The sequence below is a fragment of the Malania oleifera genome, chromosome 12 (assembly GCF_029873635.1).
Source record: "Malania oleifera isolate guangnan ecotype guangnan chromosome 12, ASM2987363v1, whole genome shotgun sequence".
Taxonomy (NCBI): Eukaryota; Viridiplantae; Streptophyta; class Magnoliopsida; order Santalales; family Ximeniaceae; genus Malania; species Malania oleifera.
Window position 1 is genome coordinate 5,961,647 of NC_080428.1, and position 12,275 is coordinate 5,973,921.

The 12,275-nt window shown below is 35.5% G+C and overlaps 1 protein-coding gene across 1 annotated transcript in view; it reads left to right on the forward strand.

Annotated features, from left to right (window-relative positions):
- The window catches only part of LOC131143788 (KRR1 small subunit processome component homolog), a 55,253-nt gene that overhangs the window by 19,652 nt on the left and 23,326 nt on the right, over window positions 1–12,275 (forward strand). Inside the window, exon 2 of the mRNA XM_058092127.1 lies at window positions 541–617. Coding sequence (XP_057948110.1) covers window positions 541–617 — 77 coding nt within the window. The remainder of the gene's footprint in view (window positions 1–540; window positions 618–12,275) is intronic.

Below are 12,275 nucleotides of genomic sequence, written 5' to 3' on the forward strand. Positions count from 1 at the left end.
CTTGAATGTATCTTAATAATTCATTTCTTTGCATGTTTTGCTTGTCCTTATATAATATAATAATTCTTAGGGCAAAAGATACTAACCTCCCTTGAGGTTTGACAAAAGGACAAGGACTTGCCTTGATCTTTTAAAAATCCCATGACCTCCCCTGAGATTTCAAAAGTTCCACAAACTTCCCCTGATATTTGATTTTTGGAACAGTTGCACCCCAAAAAAATTTGTGTCTATTTGCCAAATACAAGGGGGAGGTCTATGTCTTTTTGGCAAATATTAGGGTGAGTTTGTGGAATTTTTGGAACCTCAAAGGAGGTCCCTGTATTTTTGCCAAACCTCAAAGGAGGTAAGTGCCTTTTACCCTAAGTCATATATGAGTGCGGGTTCAAAGGGTAAAGGTTGCTGCTTAAATTACTGATGCATATCAGCAAGTATTACTTGCTGCAAACTACATTCTGCACTTGAAAACCTCCATTTATGTATTCCATTAGCTTTGTGTTATTATTGGATTGCTTATTCTTAGCTTTTATCCTATTCATTCAGAAAAGTACTTGCAAGAAGCTTGGCCTGTTGTGAGAAGTGCATTGAAAGGTTACGGTATCTCATGTGAGCTGAATCTGGTAAGTGTTATTAAAACATCTCAACGCCAGATCATTTTAAGAGTGGAGCTTGCTATTATGAAATGTCAAGTCTGAGAATTTGTTCATAATAATTTGATTAGTTTTCTTGTAGAAAAAAGTTGATTTGTTATTGAAAATTGAAATTGACTGCCTAATTTACAAATACTCAATGACTGTTTGCATAGATCAGCTAGTCATATTGAAGTTTGTTTGCGATCCTATGTTCTAGGGTTGCATTTTCCCCCCCCTTTAAAGTGACAAGGCTCTTGTGAAACATATGTAGAACTGCTCACAAGTCTTGGATGAAGCTGTCCATGATGTAGTATTAATGGGGAAAGGTTATGATTTTAGGTTTTATAAAAAAGGTCAATATTTTACAAGGTTTTGAACCTAACTATTTTCTGGTAGTATATTTTTTCCTTAAAATCTTGTTGGAATTTATGGGTAGCAACCACCTCCAGGTGTTGGTTATTTTGGGCTTGTTTAAATGGTAAAATAAGTTCCAGGGTTAAACTTTCCATAAATGACTCTCACCATAAGGTTTCTCTCTTTCACCCCCCCCCCCCCCCCACAACGCAAGCAAAAAACTTTCGCCTTCTCTCTCTTACCTGTCTCTCATTTGTCTCAAAAACGTCTAAGGTCCTCTAGTCAACCCAAGATTTCCATCTAGGAATATAAAGATAGGTGAAAGTTGTTTCATTCATTTGCTGGAGAAGAGCTGAATTGTAATTGCAGATCAAGGAGATCAGAAGGGAAGCATATGGATCCTATCTTGAATCACAAGGAGGTGAAAAGATGTAGGATCAAATTGTTGGTTCATAAGACTGCTGACTATAAATAATAACATATAAATCTAAATAAACTGCTAATCAAGCATGTAGAAAATCTGAGGCAAGTGCCAATAATAAAGCCAATACCGCGAATATGCTCATTCCTTAATTTATGTTTCAGTATTATACAATTCATCTAAGCATTCTTATCTCAACAAATTTAGCTAGGTCTTATTGCTGTCCTATAAATTTTCCCTTTTAATTTTAAGCGTTTTCTATGATCACAAATCACACTTGAAGCATTTCCCTATTTTACCCAGCCTGCTTTAATTCTATGCATTGCATCATCTTTAATTTCTCCTCCAGCTTGCATAATAGAGCCAACGTATCGAAATCTACAAATGCTATTTATTTTTTCATCATCAACTTTAACTTTGTCTCCAATATTCCTCCTACTATCACTGAAATTACATTTCATATATTCTGTTTTATTTCTACTTATCCTAAAGCTTCTATATTCCAAAGCCTCTCTCCATAATTCTAACTTAGCCTTTACCCCATCCCTAGTTTCATCAATTAATACAATATCATCTGTAAACAACATACACCATGGAACCTCATTTTGAATGCTCTTGGTTGGTCCATCACTAAAGCTAAAAGATAAGAGCTCAAAGCAGATCTTTAATATACACCTATGGTGATTTGAAATTCTCTAGTTTTTCAGTCTATAGTCTTTACACTTGTCATTATTCCATCGTACACATCCTTAGTGACATTAGTATACCTACTACATCCACTTTTTTTTTCTCTAAAATCCACCATTGAATTTCCCCAGGTACCCTATCATACACTTTCTCTAAGTCAATAAATACCATATGGAAATCCCTCTTCTTTTCACTAAAATTTTCCATTAATCTTCTTAAAAGATATATAGCTTCTGTGGTAGATCTTGCAAGAACAAAATCAAATTGATTTTTGAGGCCTTCGTTTCTAGCCTTAATCTTTGTTCAACTAACTTTTCCACAGTTTCATGGTATGACTCATAATTTTAATTTCACGATAGTTATTATAATTTTGAATATCTCCTTTATTTTTGTATATAGGTATTAAAGTGCCTTTTCTCCATTCATCTAGTATTTTCTTAGTTTTTATAATTGTGTTAAATAAATTAGTTAACCATATAGTTCCATTATCACCTAAGCATTTCCATACTTCAATTGCGATGTTACCCAGTCCTACAACATTTCCATTTTCCATTTTTTTAGAGCAAACTTAACTTCGTTAACTCCAATTTTGTGAATAAATCTTATATTTTGTCTTTTCCTCATTTTTAAGTTTAAGCCTTTTATTTGGTTTTCATTAAAAAACTTACTAAAGTAACTCCGCTATTTATCTTTTATGTCTTCATCCTTTACCAAGACAATATCATCCTCACTTTTTATATATTTTACATTTCCCAAGTCCTTTACTCTTCATTTCTCTAGCTTTAGCAAGTTTAAATATATATCTTTCCCCTTCTTTTATTTCTAATCTATCATACAAACTATTAAATGATCTGTGTTTAGCTTCACTAACGGTCTTTTTTTGCATCTTTTCTTGTCTCTTTATATTTTTCAAAGTTATGCATGCTCCTACATTTTTGCCACGTTTTTATGCCAAATTCTTTATGTCATTATGGCTTTTTGGACATCTTTATTCCACCAACTTTTTTTGCCATTCGAGAATCTTTCCCTTGATTCACCCAAAATCTTTTTTGCTATCTATTTAATCGAGCTAACTAATCTACTCCAAAGAGTATTTGTATCTACCCAAGCCTCTATAGTCCACTTCCCATCTTTGATCATTTTACCTTTAAATTTTATTATATTTTCTCCCTCTAGGTCCCACCACCTAGATATTTTACACTGTTTTATTTTATCCTTTTTCTTTCATTTTTTAATACATATATCTAACACTAGGACTCTATGTTGTGTGGTTAGGCTTTCACCTCGAATAACTTTACAATCCTTGCATTATAAACGATCTACTCTTCTAGTTTTTTTAAAAAAACTATTTGACTTCAATTTTGTCCACTTTTAAAGGTTATTAAGTGTTATTTCTCTCTTCTTAAAGCAAGTATTAATTATCATAAAATCATATGACGTAGTGAAGTCTAAGACCATCTCCCCAGGCTCATTTTTGTCTTCATATCCAAATCCTCTATGTATTCTTTCATAACATTTATTATCCCTTCCAACGTGTTCATTCAGATCTCCTCCTATGAATATTTTTTCAGTCCTTGGTATGCCTTGTATGATACTATCCATATCTTCCCAAAATTGTCTTTTAATATTTTCTAATAAGCCTACTTAAGGAGCATAAACACTAATGATATTTATTATCTCTTGACGTAATACCATCTTGATTTTTGTAATTCCATCCCTTACTCCGTTTACATCAACAACGCTATCTTTTAAGTTTTTGTCTACAATAATTTCTATTCCATTCTTATGTTTTTCTTTTCTAGTGTAGCAGAGTTTAAATCTCAATTTACCAATTTCTCTAGCTTTCTCCCCCACCCACTTAGTTTCTTAAAGGCAAATTATATTATTTTTTCTTCTAATCATTGTGTCTACAATTTCCATGCTTATAGTCGTAAGTGTCTCTATATTCCAAGTTGCTAATCTAATCCTAGTTTCCTGAATTAGCTTTTTTACTTGCTCACGTCTAGAATGATGCAGGAACACTCGCATATTTGACACTGTACTCGAGCGTTAACATGGTGCGTCGCTTCATGGCAACGACTTAGCCCACCCACCCCCACTTTCACTACACTTGGGTGGTACAAGTGCAACGCGTTGCTTGTAGAGGATGCCCCAGCAAATATTCAGTAAGGATTCATATCATAGGGATCTGATAAATTTTATGCTGGTTGTTAGCTACCTAACGCAACCCTCCTCCTTTACTCGGGCTTGGGATCGATTGTGTGTGAAAAAATTAGGACATTCTGTGCATCACAGGCGGAGTTAATATTTTAAAACATCAAAACTAGTATATTAAATATAATGTGTAATTAGTTAAAATAAAATAGACGACTGTTATATATTATTTATTAAATAAATAGTTTTTTTTTTTTTTAGAAGGGGAGCTTAGGTGCAATTGTAAGGTTGTCGCCACATATAAGAAAGTCACGGGTTCGAGGCGTGGAAACAACCTCTTGCAAAAATGCAAAGTAAGGCTACGTACTATAGACCCATTGTGGTCCGCTCCTTTCTCAAACCCTACATAAGTGGGAGCTTTGTGCACCGGGCTGCCCTTATATTTATATATATATATATATATATTATTTTTTTAAAAAAATTTGAAACATCCAACATAAATATCAACAACACATGCGTGATGAGGTGATTGAGTATACCCAAACTTATCTCACTTGCTAGCTTGACAAGGTGGAGCAGAAGAAGATTGTAAAGCTGTTGGAGTCTCTTCAAGTATCATGACATAGTCTCATTGATCCGAGGGTTGTAGGACTCTACTTATAGATGGTAACACACTTGATATTCCATATATCTTCGCATCGTTGTGGTAACCTTACTTATGATCAAGTGTATTACCATCTAGAAGGTCGTAAGCTTGGCTTTGCTGCTTAGTGCATATGCAAATTGGCTCATTCACCCTGCCTTGTGCTCGAATAGGAAATCAAACTCCTTTAGGATATCTTGCCAATGAGCTTGCTTGGGCGATAACTTTGGTTGTGTAATGAAGTGACAAACAACTACGTTATTTGTTTTCACCATAAACTTTGATCCAAGTAGGTAATGCCACCATACGCAAAGACAATGTATCATTGCTAACATCTCTTTCTTTTTAGTTGCATACCTTTGTTTTAGTTTCAATAATCATACGACACTCATACACAATAGGATGCCCATCCTATAACAAGACTAACACCAAGGGCATAGTCTGATGCATCTATTTGTACCTTGAAAGATTTTATGATATTCGGAAAAGCAAGTATCAGTTCTCTCATCATGGCTTCCTAAGTTGTCAAATGCTCCCTAGTACATCTCTGTCCAGTTCCACCCATTATCTTTCTTTAGCAGTTCTCCTTGAATACCTCTCCATGAACTTTCAATAATTATTGGAAAGTCCAAGAAAGGAATGCAACTCCTTTACCATTGTTGGGATCTATCAATCTTGAATAAATTTTACTTTCTCCATATTCATCTTGATATGACCTTACTCAATGACATGACCAAGGGATTTGATGCTCCGTTGAGCAAAAGAGCACTTTTATTTTTTCACATATAGATTGTTCTCTTTTAATTTGCTAAACACCTTCCTTAGATGCTTTTTATGTTCCTTCAGAGTGGAATTGTATGTCATCTAGGTATACCACGACAAACTTGTCGAGGTACTCATGAATTACTTGGTCCATCAAGGTGCAAAATATTGCTGGTGCAAGTAACTCATATATGTCATACCATGTCACATAGGTCATCTTCAGCACATCCCCATTTGCTATCCTCACCTGATAGTAGCCTAATTTCAAGTCAAGTTTGGTGAAGTTCTTTGCATGACTTAGCTGATCAAACTAATCAGCAATCAGTGGAATAGGGTATTTATTACAGATAGTCACCTTGTTGAGCGTGTGGTAGTCTACACACATCCATATGCTTCTATCATGTTTCCTTTGAAACAACACTGATTTTCCGAACGGTGCTTTAGAAGGTCGTATATAGCTCACTTCTAATATCTCATCAAGTTGTTTCCTCAACTCTGCTAACTTCGGAGGAGCTATTCGATATGGCCCTCTTGAAGGTGGTTTCACTCTTGGTAACAACTTAAGTTCATGTTCCATACCTCGTCTTGGAGGCAAGTTGTAGGTAGCTTGTGTGACATCACAACTTTATACTTATCCAACACAACTTAGATGGTTGTAGGCACCCGCTCTTGGCCTACGTTTTATTTACCACCATTGTGGTAGGATATGTCTGTTCTCCCCCCAAATCCTTTTCTTGAGCTGCATGATAGAAAGAAACTTCTCATTGTCTCCTTTGTTTGCAACGACTTGCACCATGCTAGAGTGATCTCCTACTAAACAAAGGGAATCAACAAATGACATTAGTATTGCCTTAGTCTCCCTTAAGATCCCTCAAGATTCCATTCCAAGAATCACTTGGAAATCATCCAATGGTACAAGTGTGAAATTTGCATGTCCCACCCACTATTCAAGCTTTGTAGCACTTGCTTGGGTACTCTTAGAGTAAGCTAAGCTGTGCAGTTAATCGCTTTCATGCATCTTGAATCCTTCTCACAGGATGAGTTGATTCATTGTGCTTCTGCCTATGAAACAAAATTATGGGTAACCCCAGTATCAACCATAACACGGGTGCTTTTTCCATTGATTTGCAATTCAACAAACATTAACCCTTTGGATTGAGTAACTTTAAGTCCCTTTGTTTGCCTTTGTAGTGTGTTGATTGACTGCATTGCACCCACCCTTGAGTTTTCTTCTTCATCCTCATCATCCTGTAGTGCCTCTTCTTCAATGGAAGCTTGTAAGGGATTGAGTGATGACTTGTGAGGGCACTTGGCAACTTTGTGAGGGCCTTGACATAAGAAGCATGCCATCTTATCCTTACCATTGGATACGTTGAATGATTGAAATGGTGAAGCTTCTTTTGAAGTTGATGCCTTGGTGTCAGCTCTCCCACTTTTGGATTTGTGGGCTTTTTGCCATTTCCAATCACACCACTCTCTTTGGAAATTGTTGAACTATCTCCAACGTCGTCAGTTAAGTGTTCTGCGGCAGCTTGTGAGATAGTCGAGTCTTGAACTCTTTGTTAATGAAGTTCTATGCTTGCCCACAATTTCAGCTTGTCTTTCTCTGACATGTCCTAAATAGTGAATATCAAAGCAAAAAATTCTTTCATAGTTCATACACTCTTTGATTGATGCATTGTGTTTAAGGTCTCTCAGTTTACAATGAGCATTGTACTCAACTTTCTCAAGAAAGAATTGGGCCTTGAGCTCTCCCGTCAAGTTTGCTCAACAATCAACGACACAACGTCCATTCTCAATTTCATCGTACTTGGTACGCCATCATAGCTTGGCATCACCAACCAAGTACATTATTGCAGTGGTTACTTTCACCTGTTCTAAGCCGGTCCTCACTGTGCAAAAGTAGTGCTCATTGACAAATAAGAAATTCTCCAATTCCTTAGCATCACAGGCACCCCCAAAACATTCTTGATTTTGGCACCCTGATTCCTCTATACTTCGTAACATTGGAGTTTCCCATAGCGAGAACCATCACGTTCATCTTTGTAGTCAAATCCACCATCTGAGCCTGCAAAGTTTTTACAATATGGTGGAGGTCTTCTTAAATTTCCACCATGGAAATCTGTTGATGTTTTTATGATCCCTCCAAAGCATCAACATGTTTAGCAAGTTTGACCATTTCCATGGCCACATTGTTGCCTATATCAGCTTGCGTTTGTAGTGCTTCAATTCTCTTGGTATTGGTTGGCATGATCTGTTACCAATGCTTAACACAATCCCATGATGAAGGCAACTTAATTCATCTAGCAATTAACCAAACTATGGTTTCAAATTGCGATCACGGATAATGTCGCGTGATGGTTGCGATATGCGGGAGATGCGGGTGTTACATCAAGGGAAGCGGGCGTAACAGCCGTGAATTTGTTTCATGCATGCACAACCATGCCAAAATTAAGGAATATGTATGAAATTCTTTAATAGATGATTTTTAATGAATTTTTAATGCTTTAATTCAACCTTCAAATACTTTTGAATTGGCAATATGAATTTTTATATTAATTTTAATGCTTTGTTTATATAAAAAGTCATGTTGTTTTTATAGTTTGCACTACTTTAATAGGTAAAAAATGTAGAAATGCAATTGAAAGAAAACCAATTAATTAGAGTCATAAAATGATTAACGAGTAAATATATATATATATATATGTATTATATATATATACTTGAATTTGAAAAATGATTAGTATCAATGGTTTAATAGTCAATACATGAATACAATATTACAATTTACTACACAACCACATTTCACCACCAAAAAGAATGACGTAGAGGTTTAGAACACAACCACATTTCACCACAAAAAAGAACGACATAGAGGTTCTTCATAATCTCCTCTATTTTGAGATTGGGTTTGGGAGTTATCTCCCAAATGCATAGCTAAACAAACCCATGTTCACATCATTTTGTTGTTGCTCCTGAAAATCTTATGGTGATGAAAATCTGACAAATATAGGAGGTGTGTAATCTTCTTCTTGACCATATCGTGAATGATATCCATAACTTGGGGCAAGGGCTGGCTGTGGGTAATGAGTAGAAGAAGACTCACTAGTCCCTGACCCACTAGGATAAGTATGATGTGCATGATATGGATCATAATATTGAGGTGGTGGGTGCATTGGATGATAATTGTTATCATAAGATCCATATGATTGTGATGATGAATCATCGAGACCAAAGTCACAAAAACTACGAACCATATCATTTGAATCTTTAGCAGAGTCATGATCTCGATGCTGGTGACTTCTTCTAGTCCATGCTCCATGACTTCCACTATGGCCACCACCAGTAGTACTCCTCCTCCTAGGTTGTAAAGTTTGGTACTTAGGAGAAATACCCAATCATATTTTTCAGGTATATCATGTAATTCATAACAACCAAGAGGATATGTGTCCCCTACAAATGATGTCTCTGTGTTATATCCATAATCATATTTTGCACCATCACCACCACCCCCAACCCCTGCACCACTACCACCATCATCATCACTTGGTGGGCTCAAACTAAAGTTATCATCACTTTGTTTATGTTCAGGACCTCAACTTGAATCATGCACATTTATTGGTGGTTGATCACCTCCTCCTACAGTATCACCAATCTCTTCATCTAACCAGTATGAGTTGTCTTGACCATCAAATAATGGTGTCTCCCTCTCCTTTAACCTTGGACTCAAAGGATCATCTTCAAAAATATAGTTCAAATTGATGGGGTTGAAGCTATCTTCAATTTCTTGTTAGCTTCCCCTCATTGTGTGTCTGAACTTTAGCTTTATGTTGTAATGCACGAAAACAAGTTTTTGTAGTTTCATGTACTTCAATCTATTCCTTGTTTTCGTGTGAATAAGGCTAACGTTGCTCCAATTATGCTCATGGTTCAAAGCTAATGAAGTTTGGCTAAGAACTCTAATTGATATTCTCTGCAGCTCAAGAGCACACATGCCATAGTGGATCCACTGTTCAGCTCCACTGAATAATTGAAGAAAAGTATGTCAATAATCAATATAGTTATTTTTGAAAATTCAAATTTGAACATAAAAATGACAAAATAGATCAATTTATCTATTAATTAGCTATATTTACTAGGATTTGTTTGTTTCACTGCCTTTTGAGTCAACAGAGTTTCAGTTGTCTCTTGTCTATCTCGATATAGCAATAACTAGAAAAGGATGATTGTGAAGTATAATTAATTAACTAGAAAAGGATGATTGTGAAGGGGAGCTCAGGCGCAACGGTAAGGTTGTCGCTATGTGACCTGGAGGTCATGAGTTCGAGGCATGAAAACAGTCTTTTACAAAAATGTAAGGTAAGACTGCGTACTATAGATCCATTGTGGTCCGCCCCTTCTTCGGACCTCCACATATGCGGGAGTTTTGTGCACCGGGCTGCTTTTTTTTTATTTTTATTTTTTATTTTATAAATTATTATGAAATAGAATGAATACTTGATTAATAACCCGAATTTGAGTATCTATATCGAGTACCAACTTAGTTACCACTTTTTTAACCCCATCCATGACTTCTCTAGAAACTTTAGGAGAGGGTGGAGGCACCATAATGAAATTGGGGGTTCAACAAAAATATCATAAAATTAAATTCATTAGCATATTAATCAATGATAGTGTTTTAATGCAAGTATGCAACCATGCAAGAATGTAACAATATAATATTTACACTTACCAGCTGCGTGCAAGCATTGATGCAATTGAAAACTCCATTGGTTATGAATTATTTTTTGATAATCTTTGTAGAGCCGGTAGTATTTTTGAATAACCAGCTTCACCCTATCAATTGCCTCGTATATGTAACTTATGGTTGGTTTTTCATCACGATCAACTAATTTAAGAACTTGCACCAAGGTTCCTGCACTTTAATTATATCAGAGGCATTTTTTCAAAATTATTTCCCTAAAATAATTTTCTTTGCATTATATGTTGGGTCTGATTTTGCCATCCCAAACCTTGACTTTTTCCAAGCATTAGATTTGAACATTTTCCTCGATGCTTGTTTATGTCTAACAATGGTCTCCAAGGCAATAAAGTTAGTGGCAAATTGAGTGATGGTAGGACAAAACAATTCTCTATTATTTGTGATTTTTTGCATGAAATTCACTATCCATGTGCGATTGTAAATAAAGGAGATTACAATATTTGCTTCTTCTATAACCTTCTTCACATTACTTTTCTTACCAATGTCTTCAAGAATAAGGTCTATGTAATGAGTTGCACATGTCTAGTAGATATTAGACCTTTGTTGCATTAATAATTTCCCACCTGCCTTCATTGCAACTTCATTATCAGTCGTTACTTAGACAGCATTTTCCTCTCCAATCTCTTCAAACATGTCGTCCATCAATTTGAAATGAAATTATATAGATGTAATAATTACTACTACTTAATTAAAAATATACAAGTCATCAAGTGACTCAAGTCTATAAATTTATTAAACTATTTACGTAGACAATCAAAACTAGAAAATTTCCTAAAATAATATTCACTGTTAGGCTCAGCACATCAGAGGCATCAACTAACTTGTGAAACATAGTGCCTCTATTGCAATAAACTAAAAATTTTATTATGTATTTTCTTGTGGGCCATGACCGACCATCTCACACAATCGTTACACCTCTCCTTTCAAATGCTAGCAAAGGAAGATACATAATTTTTCATTTCGTGATACTCTTACTTCAAATAAATTTCAGAGACCTCATAGGGTGATGAACCTTTCACCCTCTTTCCAACCTCTGCAACAACATCAAGCATTGATTGAATAAATGGAGAGTTAGCCACATTCGTTGGAATTTGATTATAAATTAGGAATTTTCCCATTGGTTTTCCTAATTTACTCCTTAAACCCTTTAGAAGTTTGGTATTTATTTTTGGTTGCTTGACGCTCCTACATCTTTCTAGAGTAGGATCCATCACCCTCAGGGGCATCGAGGTTAATCCATTGCCATCCACTATCTCCAGCTTATCAAACACTCTGTAATTGAGCTCTACCAAAACCATCGACACTGCCATTACTAGGGCCACCCCTATTCATAATAATTACCACTTCCATCAGTTCTAGCCCTATGGCTCTGTCTCTCTTCCCATTCTTGTTGTGCTCGTATGTTTTCTTGTCGAGCAAATCTCATTCTTTCCTTATCTGAATCCTCTTCATCGCTCAACTTTTCAAAATCTCCTCTAATTTGAGCTTCTAGTTTTTCTTGCCTTTTTTTTTATCTTTCTTTTTCTCGACATATTGTTGTAGATGTTTCATCATTTCTTCTATAACCTTCGTGGTTACATTTGGGCACAAAGACACTTGACCTTTTTTATGTGCCAAATGTTGTTTGGAGTAGCAAAATGCCAACCAATGTCTTCACTAGGTGGCTCTTCACTTCCTTTTTTATCATGCAACATCTTGATGCTTGATTAGATGATTTCTACACATAAGTAAAAATAAAAAGTTATGGTCCTTATACAAAAAATTAAGAATAAAGTGGTACATAATTAGTTAATTACTAACAATATAACATAAATGATGGATTAAATTTAAGGCTTTAAGTTACTAACTATTAAGTTATTAATT